Consider the following 24,151-nt stretch of genomic DNA (forward strand, 5'->3'; position numbering starts at 1 on the left):
AAATAGACCCCCAAATGAGGGAACCATGATTGGTTCCCAAGTTTTCAGACAAAGGGGGGAATGAGAAACCAGTCTCTACCTCAGAGCAAAGCCTGTCCAAGGAAGGGGGCATGACCCTTGTCCTTGGAAAGACACACAGAGCACTCCTAGGCACATACCCACCCTGCTGAGTTGTTTATCTACAAATAATAGGAGAGATCTTCAGCACTAAGTGTCCCTGACTCAGTCAGGGTAGGTGGGGATCCATAGCAACCGCCTAGCAACCACCAATCAGCATGAGATAGGGAAAATACCTTGGATGCCAGATCACCCTCCCAGTAGTTCATGGTGGTTGATAACATGTTGGGAAACCATGTAGTTCAGCACGTACTCCCCTTGTGACTTAAATCAATCTGTTCAAAAGAATCCCTCTTTGTACTAGCCAATCATACTTACCCAACTTGTTCCCGCCAGTGAATGTGCTAATCATGTTTTAGAGTTGTTTTATGATTTTCCCGCGGTGTGTGATGATTTGCTAACAGATGCTATGATGTATGTGAAGTCCCTGACTTCCCCAAAGAGTGTGTAAAATTGCTGCAAACTCTGGGCTTGGAGCCTCTCAGTGTCACTAGTTGCTGTGTGCACAAGGACTGAGCTAGCTCTCAATAATCACCTCTTTGCTGCTTAAAAAAAAAAAAAAAGGAGTAGTTAAGGTTAAATTAGGTCATAAGAATGGGGTTCTGATCTGATGACATTAGCATTCTTAGAAAAACTGACACTAGGGAATCCCCACTATCCTGCTCTATGGGTACACAATAATAAGGTTGCCATCTACAAGCCAGTAACAACCTTCACCAAAGTTCTATTAGCCAGAATCTTAATGTTAAATGTCTAAATTCCATATATGTAAGAAAACATGTTTGTGTTTCAGTCACTAATTAATGGTACCTTCTGAAACCACCCTCCCCCCCCAAAAAAAAACCTTAACATAAAATGTTACATTTCACAAGTTTCTAGATTTTATGATACAGACATCACAGCAGCCCTTTATTATCGCATAACATATCATGTCATCAATGAACGTATAGTTTTGCAGACTTGGGGAAGTTTTCCTAAAAGACAATTGGTAAAGCCTTTTCTCTCTTCTTTTGCCTTCCTCCATCCTGTTGCTGGCATGCCATGGCCAGTACTTTTACACTATAATAGAATGAAAGCCATACTTAGGGTGGTGAACAGCTGGAAATACCCAGATAAAAGATGATTGTGAGATCGTCCTACTAGTCCTAGACTTCTTACAATTGGATGTTCATGTGAAATAGAAATGGACTTCTATCTTGGTGTTTTACTTAGTTGGTTATTTTTTTACTTTTTTTTTTTTGGTGTGTGTGTGACCAAGAGACTTGACAATAACAATATAGAAAGGGAAAAGTTTATTTGAGTCTCATGGTTTCAGAGATCTCATTTCACATATGGCCAACTCCCTTCTCTGGGATAGAGGTGAGGCAGAACATCAGGGTGTGTTAGAGGAAAGCAGCTTGAACATGATAAATTTGAAGCAGAAGGGAGAGCTCTGTTCATCAGCAACAAAATATAAACCTCAAAGGCATATTTCCAGTGCCCTACTTCCTTCAGCCGTAACCTACCTGCCTAATTACACTCCAAGTTAATCCATATCAGTGGATTAACCCACTGAATAGGTTAAAGTTCTCATGAAGTAATCATTTTACCTCTAAACCTTCTTTCATTATCATACACATGAACTTTTGGGGGATACCTCCTGTCTAGACCATAACACTTGAATATGTCACTACATGTAGCCAAACTTAAATTTGAATAGGTATACTAATAGATTATCCAGTCTTACTTAAGTGAGATGTAATACCTTATGGTCTAGCAATCTACAAGTTAAAGTATAAAGTGTCCACCTTCTATATACCCAGCATATAAGATGGCATAGAAACTGGATAACCACAATAAAAACTCCCCTTTGAAAAGGAAGATAGTGGGAATAACTACCACTCTTCCATAGTAGTTACCAAATCTATCTGATAGGAATGATGAACACTTCTTTCTTTTAAAATAGAATCATTGTAACATTTGGACCATCTCCTACATCTTCCATTTGAAAACATTTTACATATTATTATTTATCTCCACATTAGAATTAGACATTAGCAAATTTGTTCTTGGGTGTTGCACAGTTTCATAGCCTTAAGAGGTTTTGGGACTTCTGGATTGCTTTAGAAAAATATAGGAAACACCTAATGGCTTGGGAGTCTGAGGCACAAGGACAGTGAATTTGAAGCTAGCCTCAACAACTTAGAGAGGTGCTAAGCAACTTAGGGAGACCCTGTCTCTAAATAAAATATAAAAAGGACTGGAGATGTGGCTCAGTGGTTAAGCACCCCTGGGTTCAATCCTTGGTACCAAAAAACAACAACTACAATAATAACAACAAACAAAACAAACCAGGAAACAGCTATTTTTGGAATGGACTTTAGTTTATTTGGTAATACATTTTCTTTAAAAACCTGGTAGTCTCCAAATTTATTTGATCTACCTGGGTTCTATGATTAAATAACTATAAAGATCTTGTCTAGGCATAGTTTATAACCCTGAAAACCTTGATCTTTTACTTCCTGGCTTTTGTTCTCTACCAAAATTCCTATATTTCAATTTAATAGTAGCTACAAAAGTAAATTCTCTAAATCAATGGACCATAGAGGGAAGGCAAAATTCTTATGTCTATTAATTTCACTAGTTTGGTTCTTGTGTACTCTTCCCTATATTTTAAAAATGTGTGGAAATCCTGGACTCTAAAATGAAGATACTTTCCTCCAAATAATATTTTAATTTCCTACTTGCTAGGAATTAGGGATCACCCGCCAATATTGAACCACAAAAAAATTTCAAAACTTGAAGTTTATTATAGACTTTTCATTTTACATTTGATGTTACTCTGTGTTACATGTATTGTTTCACTCTTGGAATTTCCAGTTGAATGAGTGCAGGGTGCTCTCTGGGTAATTGTGGGCTTTGATTTTTGACTCCTGAGATTTTGAGTCACCAGTTCTATAGTCCAGTTTTTAAAATGTTTCTTTCTGATCTGCAAATTTTTTTAGAACAAAAGCATCTGATTACTTACTTCTCTGGGACTTTGCCTTCTAATAAAAAAATTTTAACCTGAAAAATCCTGTCTTGATATTGTTCCCTGATTTTCAACAGATTTTCAAAACATGTTTTACACAGCATTTTATGAGATTTTAGTGCACAATTGCATTTTACCAATCCTAGATGTGGATGCCTCTACTATCCAAATTTTATTTCTCTTATTCAATGATTTTATTTCTGTTATTAAATATAAAAAGGGCTGGGGATGTGGCTCAGTGGTAATAATACAAATTTTTTACCTTATAGATTTTCTCTTCTTTTAAGAGTATATTGGAGACTAAAATTTGATTTATTTTGTGTTGATAATAAGGTCAAATGTTAATATTACTTCACAATTGTCTCTTATTCTTACTACTACCATTGTGTATATATTGTACATTATTTCTTGAGATCTGAAGAAGTAACTAAACTGATTTTTGAAAAACATGATCCTACTAATTATCTGTATTCTACTCTTCCAGATAAACCATAAAAGAATTTTAACTTAGTTTTATTTTTTAATGAGTTTGTAAATACTTACTTATATGTCATCTAGCTTGAAATCTGATTTATTATGACTCCATAGATGTCACAAAAATTATATTTGTATTAAAAAAGAGAGATGGAACTTACAAAAATACTATTAATAAGTTCAAATGAAAGTTATGGGAGTACTATAATTAATACTGACATGTTGTTTTCTTTATTTTAGATAATTTCAGTTTTATCAAATGGTAAAATAATAGAAAAATGAATATCTACTTTTCATTCATTGTTGAATTTTCATGAGAAACACTAAAGAATGTTATAGTTTTAATTGCTTGAATTCTGGATTACATAAAAAATTTAATTATTTTTCTCTAATCTCAATTATGTAAAGTATTTTTGATATCTTGTTTTTGACATTCCATTATAATTCTAACTTACTGAGACAATCTTGTCAACTTCACATTTAAAAAAAAATATCTACAATGAGATACAACATATAGAAATAGACACTAAGTTTACATACTGTCTTAGAAGAAAACTGGAGCTAAAAGACTGGATGGATTGATGGCAAGTTGGGAAATGTCAAAGCACAAGAAAACAGGAAATATTGCAAAGGCAGAAAAATATGAGACTCAAATTGAGTCAGAAATCTAAATATCAGCATGATTATTTAGGTTATGAGCAAAGGGAAATTAATAGGGAGTTCTAAGTATGTGGAAGTTTAGTTGTCTCTTGTTGCAGGTTCTATAATTAGGAGAGGAGGCTTTGCTATTTTGAAGATTTAGTAACTCCAAAGGAACAAAAGAATAAAACAGAAAAAGAACATATTTATATCAGAAGCTTTTCCCTCAAAAGAGATCCATACCTGCATATCATGAGAGATTCCAGTATAAGAATTTAAATTTATTAGAATTAACCATAATTGACCTTAACTCCTGTGAATCAGATGGCCATTTATTGAGAGCAAGTTTCTTCATTGTCATATAGCCTAATGTAGAAAAGCATCACTTTGTGTTCTCTTCCACTTCACCTCCATTCTGCCACATTGCCTTTATTCTAACAGTTATGATTATGAATAAGTTGTCATCTCACAGTAGGCACTAATCTGCCTTCACTTGTTCTTGGCTCCAAGGTCTGGCACCTATTCTTCCTTCCATTTATTTAGGAATCTGAATATTTCCAGAATGCATCCCTTTGTCTGTTTTCCTTTTCAGTTTAGCTCACAAAATTATATAAAAGGATGAATTTCCTGATGTAACTGGAACAAAGGTTTGATTTTTTTAAATAAAATCCTCTTTTACTACTAGGGGAAATTAGTTTCTCATACTTACCTGTGATATTGTGATTCATATCTATCTTTGCATGTGACTTTTAAAGTTCATTTATACCCTACTTTCTTCAAAGATGACTATTTTATGTCAATATCTTTAAGAATACAAAGCACTTTATAGCAGATTGTATTTTATTTGTTTTTAATCACCCTTTACCTACCACAGTGATAGGCACATAGGAGGCAATCAACAAATATTTATTTGAAATACTCTCTTTTTATTTAAAAGAAGCATAATCCAAATTCTATGTAAATTATTTTGGGTTATAACTTATAACTCAGAGTTTTATGAGAATATTAATTTGCGTGCTATAATGGAAATAGTATTTAACAGCAAGTCATCACTGATGTCTTTATGTCAGTAGGAAGAATAAAGGCCATCATTGAAAGAAGATAGTTTAAAATAAGATGAAAGTCAAAACAATGATATAAAGTTATAAATTATGGAAACAAAACCGATTTTCTTGCTTATTCTGTTATACTAGAACTTAGATACCCTTCAAACACAAAAAAGATAAAGCATTTATTGCATTCTGGAGTCTTTACACTTTACAGTAAAGCTTATCATTCTAGAAATTCTATACCCTGATGATATTAACAGACTGAAATTAAATGGTATAGTTAAATTAATGAGTAGTAGTAGATCCTTAAAGATTACTAGAGAAAACAAAAATGTTTTGGTGGATAATCTTAACTCATCATATCATGTATCTTTTACTACTAGTAGAGGTAAGAAACTTGGGATTGGAGCAATTGATCTGAATCAGCATTCTTTCATTTTCCTACAATATTTAGTATTCTGGTATATTCTTGAAAACACTGGTGTGTGTGTGTGTGTGTGTGTGTGTGTGTGTGTGTGTGTATATATATATATATATATATATATATATATATATATACTAGTATCAATAGACTATGCAAGATCCACACATTTTGTTGCATAGTCATCTTGTGGGAAATAAGTATTTATTTTCAACTACTAAATATTTACAGGAAATATATACATTTATTTCACATGAAAAATCTTAAGGGACAATAGAGATGGAATAATGTAAAAACATGCTTTCCTTTTGACCTTTAGCTTTTGATCTCATTGAAATGTTAAATTTCAATTTTAGATATTTTGCTATCATTTAGAGAGCCATAATATTTTGAATTAATGAATACCTAAAAACAAAGCTTGAGCTCACTGTCCTAAGACAAAGTGTAATATTTGTGAACTGTTGTTAACTGATGGTTCACCTGAAGAGTTAAACATTTTTTTTCTATCTTTAAACTTTATTACTGTATTTTTCTTCAGGATAAAACAAAATTATGGGTCAATTTTCACTGAAGTGGGCTGGATGTGTGTATTCACCTTTCATCAATGTCAAAAGGAATTGTGCACATCATTGCCTGGACAACAGGATGAAAATCTGTCTCTGACTCGATACTAGGGATATCAGCAGTACACACAAGATAAGTGTAAAGTTGAAAAGAGAAATACACGTAGTTATACATCCATTTCAGCATATTTTAAGAAACTAAAACTTACATATAGATGTTCATGAAATAATTTTCTTCCTCAAACACCTGATCACAATTTTTAAATTGAATGAAATATATGATCATACAAATATTGTGTTGCAATGACTGCTAATGCACAACTTTTAAGCTGTCCATTGTATTCTAATAAACAAGATTACAAAATCAATAAAAGAGCCATTCTTTATCATTTACTTAGAATTGATTTTGATTTATTCAAACTAAACTTTTTTACTATTTCACCGTATTTCAATATTGAGCTAAGCTTTGAATGGGATTATTCCTGTTTCATGATAACTCTATATAATCAACATTACTAAATTTTCATAAAAGGGGCTGGGATTGTGGCTCAGCGGTAGAGAACTCTCCTAGCACATGTAAGGCCCTCCGTTCCATCCTCGGTACCACATAGAAATAAATAAATTAAATAAAGGTATTGTGTCCAACTACAACTAAAAAATAAATATTTAAAAAAATTCATAAAATATACTCAGCCAGCATGATTTAGGAAGAAAATATTAACTATTAAATCACATTGATGCTTCTCTGTAGTTAAAGTAATTTGCAAAATATTCCATCTAAACAGGGGTTTTGATGACAATATTCACCTAGAAAGCCTGTAGAGACTCATAGTAAACAGTTGGGATTCCTTTATATTTAAATATTGATTAATAAAATATACATGATTCTGATAATCCTGATTTCAATAGTTTATGATACCCTAAGTAGACCTTGTTTGTGTCTTTGCAATTTTTTTCAATTAAAGCTTGGTTTTAATAATTAATTTTATTTTATTGTGGTATATAAAAATATAAAAATTGCACATGTTGTTGGGAAACATATGATGCTTCAATACATATATACACTGGGTAATGTTTAAAACATATTAATTATTCCTATCTTCTCAAACATTTATCATGCCTTTATAGTGAAAAGTTCTTGTTCTTATCTAACTACAACTTAGGACCCATTTATCAATCTTTCCCCTGTCCTTTGACCTGCCCCACTCTCCCTGCTCTTTGGAAATCCCCATTTTACTCTTAACTTCTGAGACGAACTATTTTAGATTCAACATCTGAGTGAGATCATACTGTATTTGTCTTTCTCTTATTTCATTTAACATAATGATCTCTACTTTCCACTAATGTTATAAAAATGGATGAATAATATTAATGGCTGAATAGTATTTCATTCTTTATATATACCACTTTTCTTTATCCATTTATCATTTGATGGGCATTTATACTGGTTCTATATCTTGGGAATTGTGAACAGTACTGCAATGAATGTACGTAGATATCTCTGACACATAGACATCATTTCCAGTGAATATGTACCCAAGAGTCTGATTGCTGCCTCATATGGTAGTTCTAATTTTAATTTTTGAGAAATCTCCATACAGTTTTTCATGATAGCTATACTCATTTATACTTTTACCAGTGGGGTGGGAAGCTTTCCTTTTCTTTACATCCCCACCAGCACTTGTTATCTTTAGTCTTTTTGAAAATAACTTATTTTACTGGGGTGAGGTGATATCTCATTGTGGTTTTGATTTGCATTTACTTGGTGATTAGTGATGCTCAGCATTCTTTCATATACAGGTGCCCATTTATTTGTTGTCTTTTGAGAAATATTCACTCAGATTTATTACCCATTTTAAAAACAGATTCTTTTTATTTTATTTATTCTAATTTGTTGTATATGACAACAGAATGTAATTCAATTCATATTACACACATAGAGGACAATTTTTCATGTCTCTGATTGTATACAAAGTAGAGTCACACCATTTATGTTTTCATACATGTACCCAGGATAGTGATATCTGTCTCATTCCACCATCTTTCCTATCCCTGAACCCCCTCCCTTTCTTTCCCTCCCCTTTGCCCTATCTAAAGTTCTTCTATTCCTCACATGTTCCCCCCACCCCACCCCCATACTCATTATGGATCAGCATGCTTATATATCAGAGAAAACATTCAGCATTTGTTTTTTTTGAGGATTGGATATCTTCACTTAGCATTATATTCTCTAGCTCCATCCATTTACCTGCAAAAGCCTGATTTTATTCTTTTTTAATGCTGAGTAATATTCCGTTGTGTATATATCCCACATTTTCTTTATCCATTCATCTACTGAAGGGCGTCTAGGTTGGTTCCACAATTTAGCTTTGTGAATTGTGCTGCTATAAACATTGATGTGGTGGTTGATTGATTATATATCGTCTTCTGAGAAGTGTCTGTTCAGTTCTTTGGCCCATTTATTGATTGGGTTATTTGTTTTTTGGTGTTAAGGTTTTTGAGTTCTTTATATATCCTAGAGATTAGTGCTCTGATGTGTGTGTGGTAAAAATTTGCTCCCATTCTGTAGGGTCTCTATTCACTTTAATGATTGTTTCATTTGCTGCGAAGAAGCTTTTTAGTTTGAATCCATCCCATTTATTGATTCTTTATTTTAATTCTTGTGCTATAGGAGTCTTATTAAGGAAGTCAGGGCCTAATCCAGTGTGATGAATATTTGGGCCTACTTTTTGTTGTAGTAGGAGCAGGTTCTTTAGTGTAATTTCTAGGTCCTTGATCCACTTTGAGTTGAGTTTTATGCATGAAGAGAGAAATAGGCTTAATTTCATTTTGTTGTGTATGGATTTCCAGTTTTCACAGCACCATTTGTTGAAGAGGCTATCTTTTCTCCAATGTATGTTTTTGGCGCCCTTGTCTAATACGAGATAACTGTATTTGTGTGAGTTTTTCTCTGTGTCCTCTATTCTGTACCATTGCTTTACAAGTCTATTTTGGTGCCATTTCCATGCCATTTTTGTTACTATTGCAATCATAATACATCTTCTGAGAAGTGTCAGAAGCAATGTAGTATATAGTTTAATGTCTGGTATAGTGATGCCATGTGCTTCACTCTTCTTGCTAAGGATTGCTTTAGTTATTCTGGATCTCTTATTTTTTTCAGATGAATTTCATGACCTCTTTTTCTATTTCTATGAGGAATGTCATTGGAAGTTTGATTGGAATTGTATTAATTCTGTATAGTGATTTTGGTAGTATGATCATTTTGACAATATTAATTCTGCCTATCCAAGAACAAGGGAGATCTTTCCATCTTCCAAGGTCTTCTCTAATTTCTTTCTTTAGCATTCTGTAGTTTTCATTGTAGAGGTCTTTTACCTCTTTCATTATGTTGATTCCCAAGTGTTTTATTTATTTATTTTTCTGGGGCTATTGTAAATGGGGTAGTTTTTCTGGTTTCTCTTTCAGAGGATTTGTTACTGATATACAGAAATGCTTTTGATTTATGGGTGTTGATTTTATATCCTGCTATTTTGCTTGCTTTGGATAATATGGATATTTTAACTGTATTGATTCTTACAATGTGTGAACATGAGGTAGCTTTCTTTCATTCTCCTTAATTAATTAATATTTTATAATTTTCATTAGAATGCGCTTTAAATTCCTCAGTTAAATTTATTCTTAGGCATTTTATTTGCTTTTTTTTATTATTCTAAATTGTTTCTATCTAACTTAAGAGAATTTGATATTGGCCTATAACAGTGCTACTGATTTTTGGATGTTTATTTTGTAATCTGCAAATTTATTTAGTAATTCTAATAGTTCTTTTTGTTGTAGTCTTTGTCAACTTATTAGATGAGGTTTTATACAAACAGTGACAGTTTAAACCATTCTTTTCCAATTTAGATACATTTTATTTCTTTTTTCTGCTTGATTGCCTGATTGCCCTGGTTAGAACCTTCAGCCCTATGTTGATGGGTTGAAAGTTGGCCTCCTTGACTTGTTCTAGATCTTAGAAATCTTTCAGCTTTTGCCCATTTTATATATAATTTTAGCCATTGGCTTTTTATATATAGTCTTTACTATGTTGAGATACAATCCTCCTATACCACTTTGCTCAGCATTTTTATAAAGGATGCATGTTGAATTTTATCAAATGCTTTTTCTGCATCTATTGAGATGATTATATGATATTTGTCTAGCCTGTAGATATAGTAAATCTTGTTAATTGATTTGTATATGTTGAACCATCCTTGCATTCTTCAGATGAATTTCACTTGATCAAGGTGTATGATCTTTCTGATATGCTGTTGGATTTTGCTTGCTCCCGGTTTTTGAGGAATTTTGCATGTAAATCAAATTGGCTTATAATTCTCTATTTTGGATTATATCCTTATCAGGGTAATTATTTGGAAAAGTTCCTTCCTATTCTCCTTTTTGGAATGTCCTAAGGAGACATGATATTAGTTCTTTAACTGTTCCGTAGAGTTCTGCAGTACATTCATCTGGTCCTGTTCTTTTCTTTGATTGGGATACTTTCTACTATTGATTGAATCCACTAAGTGTTATTGATTGGTTTATTCAGCTTTTCTATTTATTCATAGTTTAGTCTTGGCTATTAGTATGTGTCTAGAAAATTATGAAATTCTTCTAGCTTATCCAATCTGTTGGCATGTATTTGTTCATAAAAACCTTTAATGATTTTATTTCTGTTGTGTCATTTGCAATGCCTTCATTTTTATCTCTGATTTTATATAAGACTTCTAGAAGTTTTTTAAATTTGTTTAGGTAAAAGTTTTTCTATTTTGCTTAGATTTTCAAGGAACCAGCACTGTTTCATGGATATTTTGCATTGATTTTTAGGGGTGATGAGGGCAACTCCTTCTCTCCTGATTACTTTGTTATGTCTTTTCTTTTTGTTATACTAAAAGCAGGCACCAGGATCTCTCACCTGATATCCAAACCTCTTGTGAAAGTAGTTTGGTATGGGTATAGCTGTTCAATTTGGTGTATCTGTTGAAGATGGTTGCTAGAGGATATTACTCAGCTGACATTTAATTCTGCTACCGACTATAGTTTTGAGTCATTTTATCCAGTTACAGGGATATTGGACTGCATGTAACTTACTTACATATTGGCATTTGCTGAAATATTTCTTATGTGAATTGCGTGCTTGAGGCTGTTAAAGAAATTGTGGTGAATCAACTGTGATATTGGACAGATTGAGATTTGCACAGAAACTGAAAAACTTGCAAATGTATATCTGGGGTCACTGAACTCTTTACTGAGCCTCAGGGATTTAACACACACACACACACACACACACACACACATTTGTGTGTCTCTGTTTCACATTTTTATGTAATCTACCTTTAGATCAAAAGAGTTCCTGCAGTTCCTGGGATATATGTGATATTTAGTGGGAAGAATCATAATTACACTACATTTGAAGCAATCTTTTAAAAATAGTCTTTTTAGGCCTTAATATTGTAATAAAAGCAATGTGAAGAAGCATTTACATATATTTCAAACTTTCAAAATGAGTATATTATTCCAAGTTGCAGGATTATAAAACCTCAATTTTAGAAAATATGAGTCAGTTTGGTAGTTTATCAATAATGCAGTTCTAAAGTATATTCAAGGATCTTGTACCATGCTTTACTTTGGAAACATAATTATGTATATGGATACCATGTTAATTCATTGAGATGTTTTCCTTATGGATAATATAAACCCCTCCTGAGATTCAAACTCCAGTTTAAAGCCTATAAGCTCTAAAGTACTGGATTTGCTTAAAGTGTTTGGGTTAAAGAAAAACAACCTAAACATCATCAAAATGTTGGCAGTCCCAAACTACTGTTCTTTTCTTCTGTTTTCATAAATAAAAATATTTTTCAAATATACCTTAAGATATAGTCTCTCAAGCTACATATTTTGTTTTTAAGGAAAAAATTTTTTTCTTCAACTGAAAATTCTGTTTTATTGTTCATCATTAAATTTTACATCACCCTATGAACTGGTCTTATTTGAAGATTCCTTAGCAGTATTAACATATTTTTTCATTTCACTTCAAAATTATTAGACTTACCAATTGAAAAGTATTATTCTAACCAAGTGTGCTAAGATATGAGGTTAATAAAATGCCTGCTTTTATCAGGAGTTTTGTTACTATTTAGTCCACTTTCTACTGTTTTTCTCAATTTCAATACTCTTTTCATTTCATGCTTTTAACATCTACATTAAAAGAAGAATTGAATTTAAATCTTCCAACTAGCTTCATACCTAGGCCTTAGCATTGTGCCATGTAGATAGTTGGCACTTGATACACCTTTTGTGAATAAATAATCAGATTTTTCATTCTCTTGTTATTTTTGAGTTTATATTACGACAGAAGTTAAAGAATCCAATCAAACTGTTAAAGGGATATTGACATAATTAAGTCACAGACTGAGTCCTCAAAAAAAATTTCTCCTGTAGGTGAAAAATATACATGATTGACATAAGGCCGGATGCAATAAATACTTTGAAAGATGCAATAAATACTCTGCAGTAAGTATTTTGAATAAGTCTCAGTTATTTCAGAGGTTTGAGTATCCTTGATCTGAAATACAATTCCAAAATATACCAAAGTTCAAAACTTTTTGAGCATCTGAACGATGCCACAAGTATAATTACACACCTGATCTCTTGTGATGAATTATAGTCAAAATTCAATTGCATTAAAAATATTGTATAAAATTAACTTTAGGGTATGTATATGAGGTATTATGAAAAGTAAATAAGTTTTGTGTTCAGACTTATTCAATAAGATAGCTTTTTACATTTACACAAATATTCCAAAATGTGTAACACTTCTAGTCCCAGACATTTCAGACAAGGTTGCATCCTGTACAAAGAATATAGGCTATTAGACAATGTGATGAATGTATCACAAAAAAGTAAGGTAGCATTGTAAATGGAATTGCATTCCATATAGATAAATATAATTCAATGCCTTTCTGGAGAGATTTTCCAAAAAAAATTGAGTTTTCAATAGAACTCTAACACTCTGAAATTTCCTCGTATCTCTTTTTTAACTTATTCTATGTGATACCAATTATTGTACATTCACAAACTAGCATTAATTGTTCTGAACTTGAAATTATAATCTAAAATATCATGGAAATATTAGTGCCTTTTACTGGGTTCTACATCTGCTACCACTAAGTATGTACCATAGAAAAGAGTGGCTACAGTGATGTACATATTGGTATCTCTAATATTGGTAATGCTGGACCTTAGATTTTTTGAACTGAGGAGGCATGAGCTTTCTTATTCTTTTTTCCTCCATGTGTTATTAAAGTGGACATTTATGGAAAACATATTTGGGAAACCTCATTTCTCTTGATTACTTTTTGTATAGAAATAAACTGTCACATTTCTCTTTATATCTAGGTCTTCCTTTGTGAAGTCTCTTCCTCATACATTGAGAGTGTTATAATTTCTAGTCTACTTTGTTAAGATAAATTAAGTTTAGGGTCACATGCAAGGTATTAAAAATTTTTCAAGTCAGTTAAACCTTCCAAATTACTTAAAGAGTAATATCTTAAAAAGTAATTATTCTCATAAAACATTATTTTTAAACCATGTCCCTTTCTTTATGTTTTTTCCTGTTAACCAGCATTGACTCTTGAAAGTAGGATCCAAATGCCACCCTACAAATTAACCACTTGGAGGAAAATTCTATCTTCTTGTCATAAGTTTTTTACTTACTATACATTAGCCTCCTTTATATTGAAAGCTTGCTTTCCAGTTTCATTAGAGACTGATGCCAAACAGTAGAGCTAAAAATTCCACTGAGACAAATACAACAAACAGTTTAGTTTGTGTTTTACTCCCAGAGTTATCCCTTTGAGTATTATCTGGAAAACCTAAGATTTGGATTAGCACATTAAAAAAAGGATGTATTGTCTGAAAATAGGAAAGAGAAATAAAAAAAAAAAAAGCAGGAGATAGGATACCCAATGACTGTGAGTTACTGTGTTTTTTTAGCTTATTTTTTAATAGTTTACTTTGTATTTGTTATTTTTAGATATACATAATAGTAGAGTGTATTTTGACATTTTATATATACATGGAATATAACTTATTCTAATTAGGAAAGACAGTAGAATTGCACATAACTTTCCTATGTTCACATATGAATGTATCACCAGTGAAACCTCCACATCATGTACAACCAAAAGAATGGGATCCTAATTAGAATTACTGTGATTCTAAAGAGGTTTCTAAGATGATCTCTGAAATACAGCCTATTTGTAATGAGAAGTGTATAATGTTTGTTTAGGCATAGAATAGTATAGATAGTACAGGAATAGGATAACAGTGGTTCTTTGTTAAACTGCTTTGATCAAAAAGTGAAAGCGTTGTTATTTGCCTAACACACAATGAAATAAAAAACTACAATGTTAGGGAATACTAATGTTAGGGTCATTTCATACAATAGATTTCTCATTAAGATAAGTTGGTAAACAAAGCATGAAGAGTTGAAATATACCTTGAGTTTGGGAGATAGAAGAGTTCAGTATAAAATAATACTCTTGGTCTAGAAAGAAGACAGAGGGAATTATTATCACTGTCATCCACTCTCAGATTTTAAATAATAAATCATCATCTTTCTTAGGGGAAAAATATCTATTACAAGCATCCATTGGATTTTTTTTTTAACAACTGGGTACATATGTAGCTTGTCAGTTAATGGGACATCATTAATCCTCAGTTAATCTATTCCAATTTTCAGCAATGTCTTAATTTTTTTCTTATTACAATTGGATGAGATATATTAATATATGCATATCTCTCCCACTTCCAAACCTTTTATAGATGATTTTTTTCTTAGCTTCTCCACTCTAAACCATGAAAGAGCTCTTCATTACTATTTTGGTTCTTTGGCTTATTATGATATAGAATCAATAGAATGGGTAGAGATATGTGTCTGAAAAAGATAAAATTATTCCTACCAGATGCTTATGTTTATCCTTTTGTGTGCGTGTGACAAATTCAGGAATTGGTAAAGTAGAAGAGATCCTAGAAAATTCTGGCGAGTCTAAGTTGATGTACATGATAAAGAGCTTAGGAGAAAAATGTGAGAGTTGTGAAGAATTGCTAAGTGAAAAGCTTTGGAGTAAATGTAAGGTGTGAAATAATTCAGAAATAAAAGAATGCTGAAAGTGTCATAGGGATGAAGTCATAAAAATAAAAGCTATAAATTTATTTTAAAATTATTTCTGGTTATTGTTTTTTCTCCAAAACATGGAGGTCCATTTCATATCATATTGAAATAAAGTTCCTAAACTTTCACTTTTCTTGTTTATATTTCTCTTTGGCACTGTTCATTCAGAATTTGACAAATAATTTTATTTTTTTTAATTTAATTGATTTTATTTTTTTTAATACACAACAGCGGATTGAATTACAATTCTTATTACACATATAGAGCACAATTTTTCATTTCTTTGTATATAAAGTATGTTCATGCCAATTCATGTCTTTATACATGTACTTTGGGGGTTTTTTTGCATTATAATTTTTATTACACATATATACCACAATTTTTCATATCTCTGTTTGTATATAAAGTAGGTTAACACCCAATTCATGTCTTCATACATGTACTTTGGATAATGAGGTTCATCACATTTCACCACCCTTGCTAATCCCCTGCCCCCTCCCTTTCCTTTCCACCCTTCTTCCCTATCTAGAATTCATCTATTTGATGAATGCCATAGACCATTTTCAGTAATGAGTAAACAGTACATCCTGGTGAACTAGACTCTAGGCGGGGAAATGTAACCCAAGCAAACAAGCAAATAAAATTGTGATAAATCTTATAATCAAAACAAATAGGGTGCTGGGCACGGTGGCACATGCCTGCAATCCCAACAGCTCAGGAGTCTGAAACAAGAGGATTGCGAGTTCAAAGCTAGCCTCAGCAAAAAGTGAGGCACTAAAAAACTCAGTGAGACCCAGTCTCCAAATAAAATTAAAAAAATAGGACTGGTGATGTAGCTCAGTGGTCTAGTGCCCCTGAGTTCAACCCCTGATACCCTCCCCTGCAAAAAATAAAATAAAATAAAGAAAAAAACCAAGTAGAGGAGGGAGATTATTTTTCACAAGGCTGTTATAGGATTTTCTGAGGAGATAATATTTTAAGTTCAGACCAGAAGAGTAGGAGCTAATCATGTGAAGTATGGGAAGGAGAGTGTTCCAGGCAGGGGGAAGAGTTTGCATAAAGACTAGAGGCAGGCAATAGCTTCTTTTTTAAATTTTTATTATTAGTTGTTCAAAACATTACATAGTTTTTGACATATCATATTTCATACATTTGATTCAAGTGGGTTATTAACTCCCATTTTTACCCCATATACAGATTGCAGAATCATATCGGTTACACATCCACTTTTTTACATAGTGCCATACTTGTTATACAAAATTACATATAAGAGGAAGTGAGGGGAAAGGAAAAAAAAACAAGGGGGAGAAATTAATTACAGTAGATGGGGTAGAGAGAAGATGGGAGGGGAGGGGAGGGGAGGGGGATAGTAGAGGATAGGATAGGCAGCAGAACACAGCAATAGCTTCTTTTGTTTGAGATTCCTTCAGGAGACTGAATGAAGTCTAGAGTGACAGAAGTATAATGAACTAAGTCAAGAGTAGCATGAGATAAATGAGCTAGCTATATAGTCAGAGGCCTCATTTTACTGAGATTTTGTACCTCATAGTAAAGACTTAGCATTCTTAAATCACATTTAAAGCCAAAAAGAAATATGATCAGTTTTACAACTTGAACCATGTAAATGTATCTTGTATATACTAAAAGAAGTTATTTGTGATTGACCTTGACTGGGAAGAGATAGTTATAACTTTAAAGAAATAACAGTAGAAATGCAAAAAGTTGAACAGATTTGAGACCTATTTTGGAGGTTGAATTTGCCAAGAATGCTCATGACTTACGTATACAGTTTCATAAAAGGGTTACAGAACAAAGTTCTTCTGATTTGAGCAGGAGAATGGTATTTTCCAAGAGGAGGAAGATGTACATCATAAGAAAGTGGACCCCAAATCTCTGTTACGTTTTCTCTACTTAAACGTGACTTATACACTGCTTAATTTCACAGTAATTTAGTGGGTAAACTTCTATCTTTTCATGTTCCTGGTTTTCTGTAACTTTTAAACATATTTCTCTGTCCTGACACAATATACCAACTATTGTTCTGATCAGAAGTGATAGGATAAGAGTGCCATTTTTTCCCTTTCTAAAGTAAATATTAATATAAGTTAGGGTCACATTGTACAAAGAGGTTCTAATTAGTTTTCTCTTAAATGTCTTGGGTCTCTTATCATTCATCCTTTAAATCATATGATGTATTCAATTAAGTATTTTTGCCCAAATGTAATATCTCTTCCTATTTAACTTCATGTATTTAATTTGACCCACTGCTCCAGTCTGTGGATATGCCATGTTTTAGACTGCTGTCTGGTGTTCAAAGATTTTGTTCCTTTATCATTTCTTCTGAAAATGTGATAAACATTTCTTTTATATTTTGAGTCAAATCATACATACACATATTGATCAAGATATGATTGAGAACAGATCTGTTTATAATGAAATTATAGACGTTCTTTCAGAGTGGTATCATTTTATTAATTCTCACTTTTTTGCATGTGATCACTCAAGTGCTTTACCTAATCATATTGTTATTTTTTAAGTAAAGAAAGATATATCAAACATACTTGATTTTAGGTTTACCATACACAAATATTTGAACTGAATTACCTTGAGCCTGTTAAAAATTAAATTATATCTAATGCAATTAATTTGTTGTCAACTTATAATGTCAAATGTTATCAAATATTCTTAAAATATTTTCTAAAATTATTGAAGACCAATGTGAGGATTAGAGTGCTACAGAGAATAGAATATGCTTTTGCTATCGAAAACAAAATGTTTAGTAGATCATTCTTAGTCTTCTGATAACTTTTCCTTCTCCATGGTCTCAGAGATCAATCAATAAATGGTCACATTGTTTCTTTTCCTTTTTGAAATATATAGAACAGTAAAGTACATTTTCATTATGTTGGTAGCTTGTGTGAGCTTTAACTTAGAGACTTTAGCTTATATAAATAGGTTTATTTAGAGATCTAGACTGATTATCTTACTACAGATTTATTCCACTATAAAGTATGAAATCTTGGTAATAAATTTTTCTTTTCTAAAATTAAACAAGGAAAACTATTTTAAATTATGACAAACAATGATGTTTGGATACATGATAAAAGGTAAATGGGGGGAACTAAAGAAATTATATTTTGAAAATAAATTTGCTAGCTACTTATTTAATTTCTGGCCTTTTAAATTTCATGATTCTATAAATTAACTATGATAGAGATAATGCATCTCAGATTTGACGTAGTGTTTTTTTCTTTATCATTCTGAGGCAACATAAAGGAATAAATACTTGTGAAAACCAAATTGTTGAGAACATGCATTGTTTTCTTATGGGTAGGATAAAAATGTGGCATATAAAGGACTATTTCTATGATTCAAATGGAGTTTGAAGTGATTTTTTCACATGTGATGAGTTGTATTTTCAGCAAGAAAAGATAGGGAAGTTATCAAAATAGAGTAAAATTTTCAGAAGTAGGAAGATACAAGAATCATACTGTATGATAAGGATTTATAGAAAATTTGAGGTGGAAAAGCATTTGACAATTTTTTTTTTACAGATTTAATTGCAACATAGTGTTCTATGCTATTTTTGTCATATTTAATATAAAAGTAGATTTAAATAAAAACAGATTCAACATTACCTAAAAATCACATCACATTTTGATATTATGAATTATAATCATTCTTGGTAACCTTAAGAAAAATTTGTAAATATATAAAGTACAAAGACCATCATTGAGGTCTAAAGTACCCTGCTTATTTGTATTCTAGCAAAAACTAGTGATATTGTCATGTAAAGACTTAAAAGAAATTATCTTAGAGTTGATGAGTGAAAGCTATTTCATTGAAGAATAAATTCATGAACAGATAATACTTAGTACCTGCAATGAACAATAAAATATCCTAGCAATTTGCGACATTGCAGAGACTTGTTTTCAATATGATAAATTAGAGAATACCATGTATTAATAATATAGATTTCTAATAATAATAATATAGATTTCATTAAATATATCTATATTATGTGGTATAGAGAGAAAACATATCCAAGTGGTTTTTATTAAAAGGTAGAATAAAGGAGGTTTGAATCAGTGGACAAGTAAAAATACTGATGAAAATATGAGAATGATTTCTCTATTTTGAAATCCTCTTCTATGACTTTAATTCTCATAGACATAAAGATCTCTATGAGAGCTTGCAGGGTGAAAAAGCTCACCTCCTGTTTTTTTATGTATTAAATGAGCTAATATCTGTAAAGAGCTTAAAATAATGGCAGGTGATAAACTCTATGTAAATATTATATATACAAATATGCAAAAGCAAACATCTCAGAAAGATCTAGCTTCAGGTGAATATTTGCTAAGCTTTTAGAATTTAGATCAGTGTTTATTATCAAGGAAAGCACCTTATCCTGCAAAAGTTGTAATGTACAAACATATACATCCTTTTATGGTCTTGGTTTTTCTACCTGTGACAGAGATAATTATTTGCCCATTGTTATCTGTCCTTTGTTCCCCCTTCTCTTCTTCTTCTTAGTAAGAGGCCTTCAATTTTATTCCAGTACCCCCTCCTTTTTTTTCCTAGTTTAAAGGCCATATTCCTTACCCTCTCCTTTGTAACTGTAAGTGGTCAGTGAGATCTTAGTAGAAGTTATTAGTAGAATCTCTGAGAAGAGATAAGAAATATGATTGTGCCCTTTTTAAATTTTCTCTTCTTCCATCTTCCAGACTGAAATGTAGACAAGATGTTTGGATTTCTAGCATCTCTCTGGAATGATGAGAGAACTTTGAGGATAGAAGCAATGCATGCAATAAAATAGAGATGATTCCCTCATGACCTGATAAAACCTCTGGAATAGTCCTGGCTGGACTCTGAAGAGAAAAAGAGAGAACAGTGTTAATAAAACATTACATTACAGATATACAGTTTACATTGACAATGCCCCCATTTTTTGATGAAGCTCCTCTTCAACTTGTTATTCCTCCCAGTCATATTTGATCCACTTGTTTTTTTTCAGATTTGTAATTATGCTGACCACCCCCACCACATTCTTCTTGTGTTACTGTTCCTCCTTTTCCAGCTTATGTTGCTGTCATCATTGTTCTGTGAAATAAATTTTCTTTCTCTGAATCTTCCTTTAGACTTTCTGGACAAACACTATAGTGTGTTTCTTTGTTGTCTTCTTATGGCATTCTCCAGACAGGTCTCCTTTATCCTCCATCTCTTTTGTAGCTTTATCTAAGGTATATTATTAACTCTTAATAGAAGGACAGTTTATCAAAATATTACAGAAAGGGAGATTTTTAAATTTTTTTCTTAACTCTGCCTATTTTCCAGATTTCTTTTTAATTAAAGTCAATTATAATATTATATATTGCATATGAAAGCTCTTTGGGAACTCTAAAACATATGAGATGCTATCAGTGCTTTTATTTTATTTTCACAGGATATTTATTCTTCTGTTGATCTTAAAAAAGCTAGTAGACAGAGAAAAAATGTTTCTCCCATTATATATGGATTAAAAACAAAAGATATTGGCAGGAAATCAAAAAAATCAAGTCATCTCTTTCAAGAAGGTAAGTTATATAAATTTTAATTATATTTAAATAATATATTTTAATGACTAAATAAAGCACTGCCCATTGGGAATAATGATTTGAACTCTAAATAAATACAAGAGTCAGTGAAATATACAAATTAAAAAATTCCATGAATTTCAAGAACCTAATTTCGTGTAGATATTTGGAAGTGGGTAAATTGGATAGCAAGAATTACACTGAATTGATTGTTTTGTTATTGTATGGTTTTGTCCGTATTACACCTTCTTTGAGAACTATATGAAGTATCAGATTAATCACAAATTTTGAAATTAAAAAGTTATATTAAATTTACTTTTTGTAATTATTTTTGTTATATAAATGAGTATTATTGAATTTTGGTTGTTAATATGCATTATTTTATTTTTAAAGATTTTTTAATTGTGGATGTGTAACCGACGTGATTCTGCAATCTGCATTTGGGGTAAAATTGGGGGTTCATAATCCACTTCAATCTAATGTATGAAATATGATATGTCAAGAGCTTTGTAATGTTGTGAACAACCAATAAAAAAAATAGATAAAAAAGATTTTTTAAAATGAGAAAATGTTATAAGAGACATTCTTTTTTCTATCATCTTTCACAGAAATATTATAAAGCCTTTTAATTTGAAAATCAGTTATCTCAAGGGATCCTCTTTAATTCTCAAATACTTAATTCTTTCTATTTTATAAAATTCCATGTTGGTATTTTTATCTTGGTTATTTTCTTTTCTTGCATGTAAAACTGGTCACTCTGTTAGATCCACATTTGTCAGTGACTTGTTGCTTATTTTATCTGTACATCATTATTTTCATGTACTTCATAAAGCTCTATGTCTTTTATTTAAATGTAATTTTATTTTTATATGATGTTTTAAACCTTTAGGCTTATAAACCAAACTGGAATAAAAGGAAAAATAGGAGTCCCATGCTACATACCCCTCCACTCATTCCTTTTACTACTCCAAGGCCATTTAACTCAATAATTTTATTATATTAAAATTAAAAGTAAATAATTTGAGCTTAATCAGAAAATCTCTTTTTCAAATTTAGATTTAATCTATAGGTTTCTACTATGAAAGATTGAGATTTTATTCTCTTATAATTCTCCTTAACACATACACTTATCTATAACCTTCTCTCTTCTCCTAATAGAATTATAACATCACTATTTGGAGTTAACTAATATTTCATTTGTATTTATTTTGACTAAGTAAATACTGCTCACAGCTGGGCCACATTATTTTAGGAATAAATTTGTTTTTTTATGCAGTTTTTTGTTGAAAATGTGTTTTCAGATCTCTTACACCATTCAAACTACTGCCAATTCAAATATACCCACATTTTAAAAAAAGATAATCCTTCTGGATCCCATCTTTTTACTTTTTTAATTTTATTGCTGTACTTCCTATGACAGCTGTTATCTTGGCACTTTCCTTCTTCCACCATGATCTTGAGAGTTTATCTGTCTCTCTAATCTGTTGAAACCCTTGTTTCCAGGATTCTATATCATGTTCTTTCTTGGTTTATTTTCTTCTTTTAATGAGAGGCCTTCTCTATTACTGAGAACTTATGCATAGAGGTTAAATTTTTTTTAAAATTTAAAAGCCTAAGCTTGTCTTTATGCCACACTTAATTTGGTCGATGATGAGATTAAGTGCAATTAAATACAGAATGTTTTTCAATTTTCTTTCTTTTTTTAGAATTACTTCCTTGCTTTCTGGATACCAGTGTTACTTTTGGCATCCATTGCCATTTAGTTCTTAATCTGATGTGTGTGAACTTCTGTTTGTTGTTGATTGTCACCTTTCACTGTAAATAAGCAATTTTTATGTCACGTATTCAAGTATTTCATAAGTGATTTGTCTCAGTTTTAGTTTGATTAGCTGGGTTTTCTCTCTATTCAGTTTATTGTGCTTTTTCAATCTGAAAAATCTTGTCCTTCAGTTCTGGGTATTTTTCTTATATAATTTTTCTGTTAAACATCCATAACATAATCTTAATTCTACAGTTTAGTAATATTAAGCACTTTTATATTGTTGTGCAACAATCATAATCACCCATCTATCTCCAGAACTTTTCCATCTTCCTCAACTGAAGCTCCATATTCATTATACATTTACTTTGATCATCCTTGGCATTCCACCTCCTGGCACCACCATCTACTTTTCTTCTCTAGAATTTGATTACTCTAGTTATCTCATACAAGAGACTTCATACACTATCTGTTCTTGCGTAATTGAGTTTTGTCACTTAAGGATTAAGTTTTTAACCTTCATCTGTGCTGTATCATGTATCAGGATTTCTCTCTTTTTTAAGGCTGAATAAAATTCTTATGTATGTATATAGCCTATTTTGCTTATCCACTCATTCACCAATAGACACTTGATTTTCTTCCATGTTTTAGCTATTGTGAATAATATTGCTATGAACACGAGTGTGGAATATGTCTTTGAATATGTCTTTGAACCCCTGCTTTGGGAGGATCTTGCTTAGTGTCTCTCTCTCTCTCTCTCTCTCTCTCTCTCTATATATATATATATATATATATATATATATATATATAGAGAGAGAGAGAGAGAGAGAGAGAGTGAATATATTTTCTTTCTTTCCTTCCTTCCTTTTTCTTTCTTTTTTGATATGGGGATCACATTATGGTGTCCATGTTCTAAAATTCCTAGGCTCAAGTGATCCTCCAACCTCAGCTTCCCAGGTAACTGGGACTTGCATACCACTGCATCCAGCTTTGATGATTCTATTTTTAATTTTTTCAGGAACTATTTTCTGTAGCAGCTTTACCATTTTATGTTCCCACAAACCAGTGTATAATTGTACAAATTGGTCCACATCTTGGTCAAAACTTGTAACTAATTTCTCATTCATTTATTTATTTTTTATTTTGATAAGAGTTCTCACTAAGTTGCAAAACCTAGCCTCCAACTTGCAATTCTCCTGCCTCAATATCCTGAGTTGCCAGTAGTACAGGCATGTGCCAACACAGCAAGTAACAATCTTCTTATTTGATTGTTTATTTTAAATGTGGCTAATAGTAGGATTTCTTATATATTTTGGATACCAATCTGTTATCAAGTAA

General features: G+C 31.6%; 1 protein-coding gene across 1 annotated transcript in view; it reads left to right on the plus strand.

Moving 5' to 3' along the window:
- The window catches only part of LRRIQ3 (leucine rich repeats and IQ motif containing 3), a gene marked incomplete at its 3' end in the record, with an annotated part of 163,173 nt that overhangs the window by 85,372 nt on the left and 53,650 nt on the right, over positions 1–24,151 (plus strand). The window contains exon 5 of the mRNA XM_081305610.1: positions 20,925–21,054. Within this exon, the coding sequence (XP_081161736.1) occupies positions 20,925–21,054 (130 nt within the window). The remainder of the gene's footprint in view (positions 1–20,924; positions 21,055–24,151) is intronic.

Source organism: Spermophilus citellus, assembly GCF_964194105.1.
Source record: "Spermophilus citellus genome assembly, chromosome: 9".
NCBI classification, from domain to species: Eukaryota; Metazoa; Chordata; class Mammalia; order Rodentia; family Sciuridae; genus Spermophilus; species Spermophilus citellus.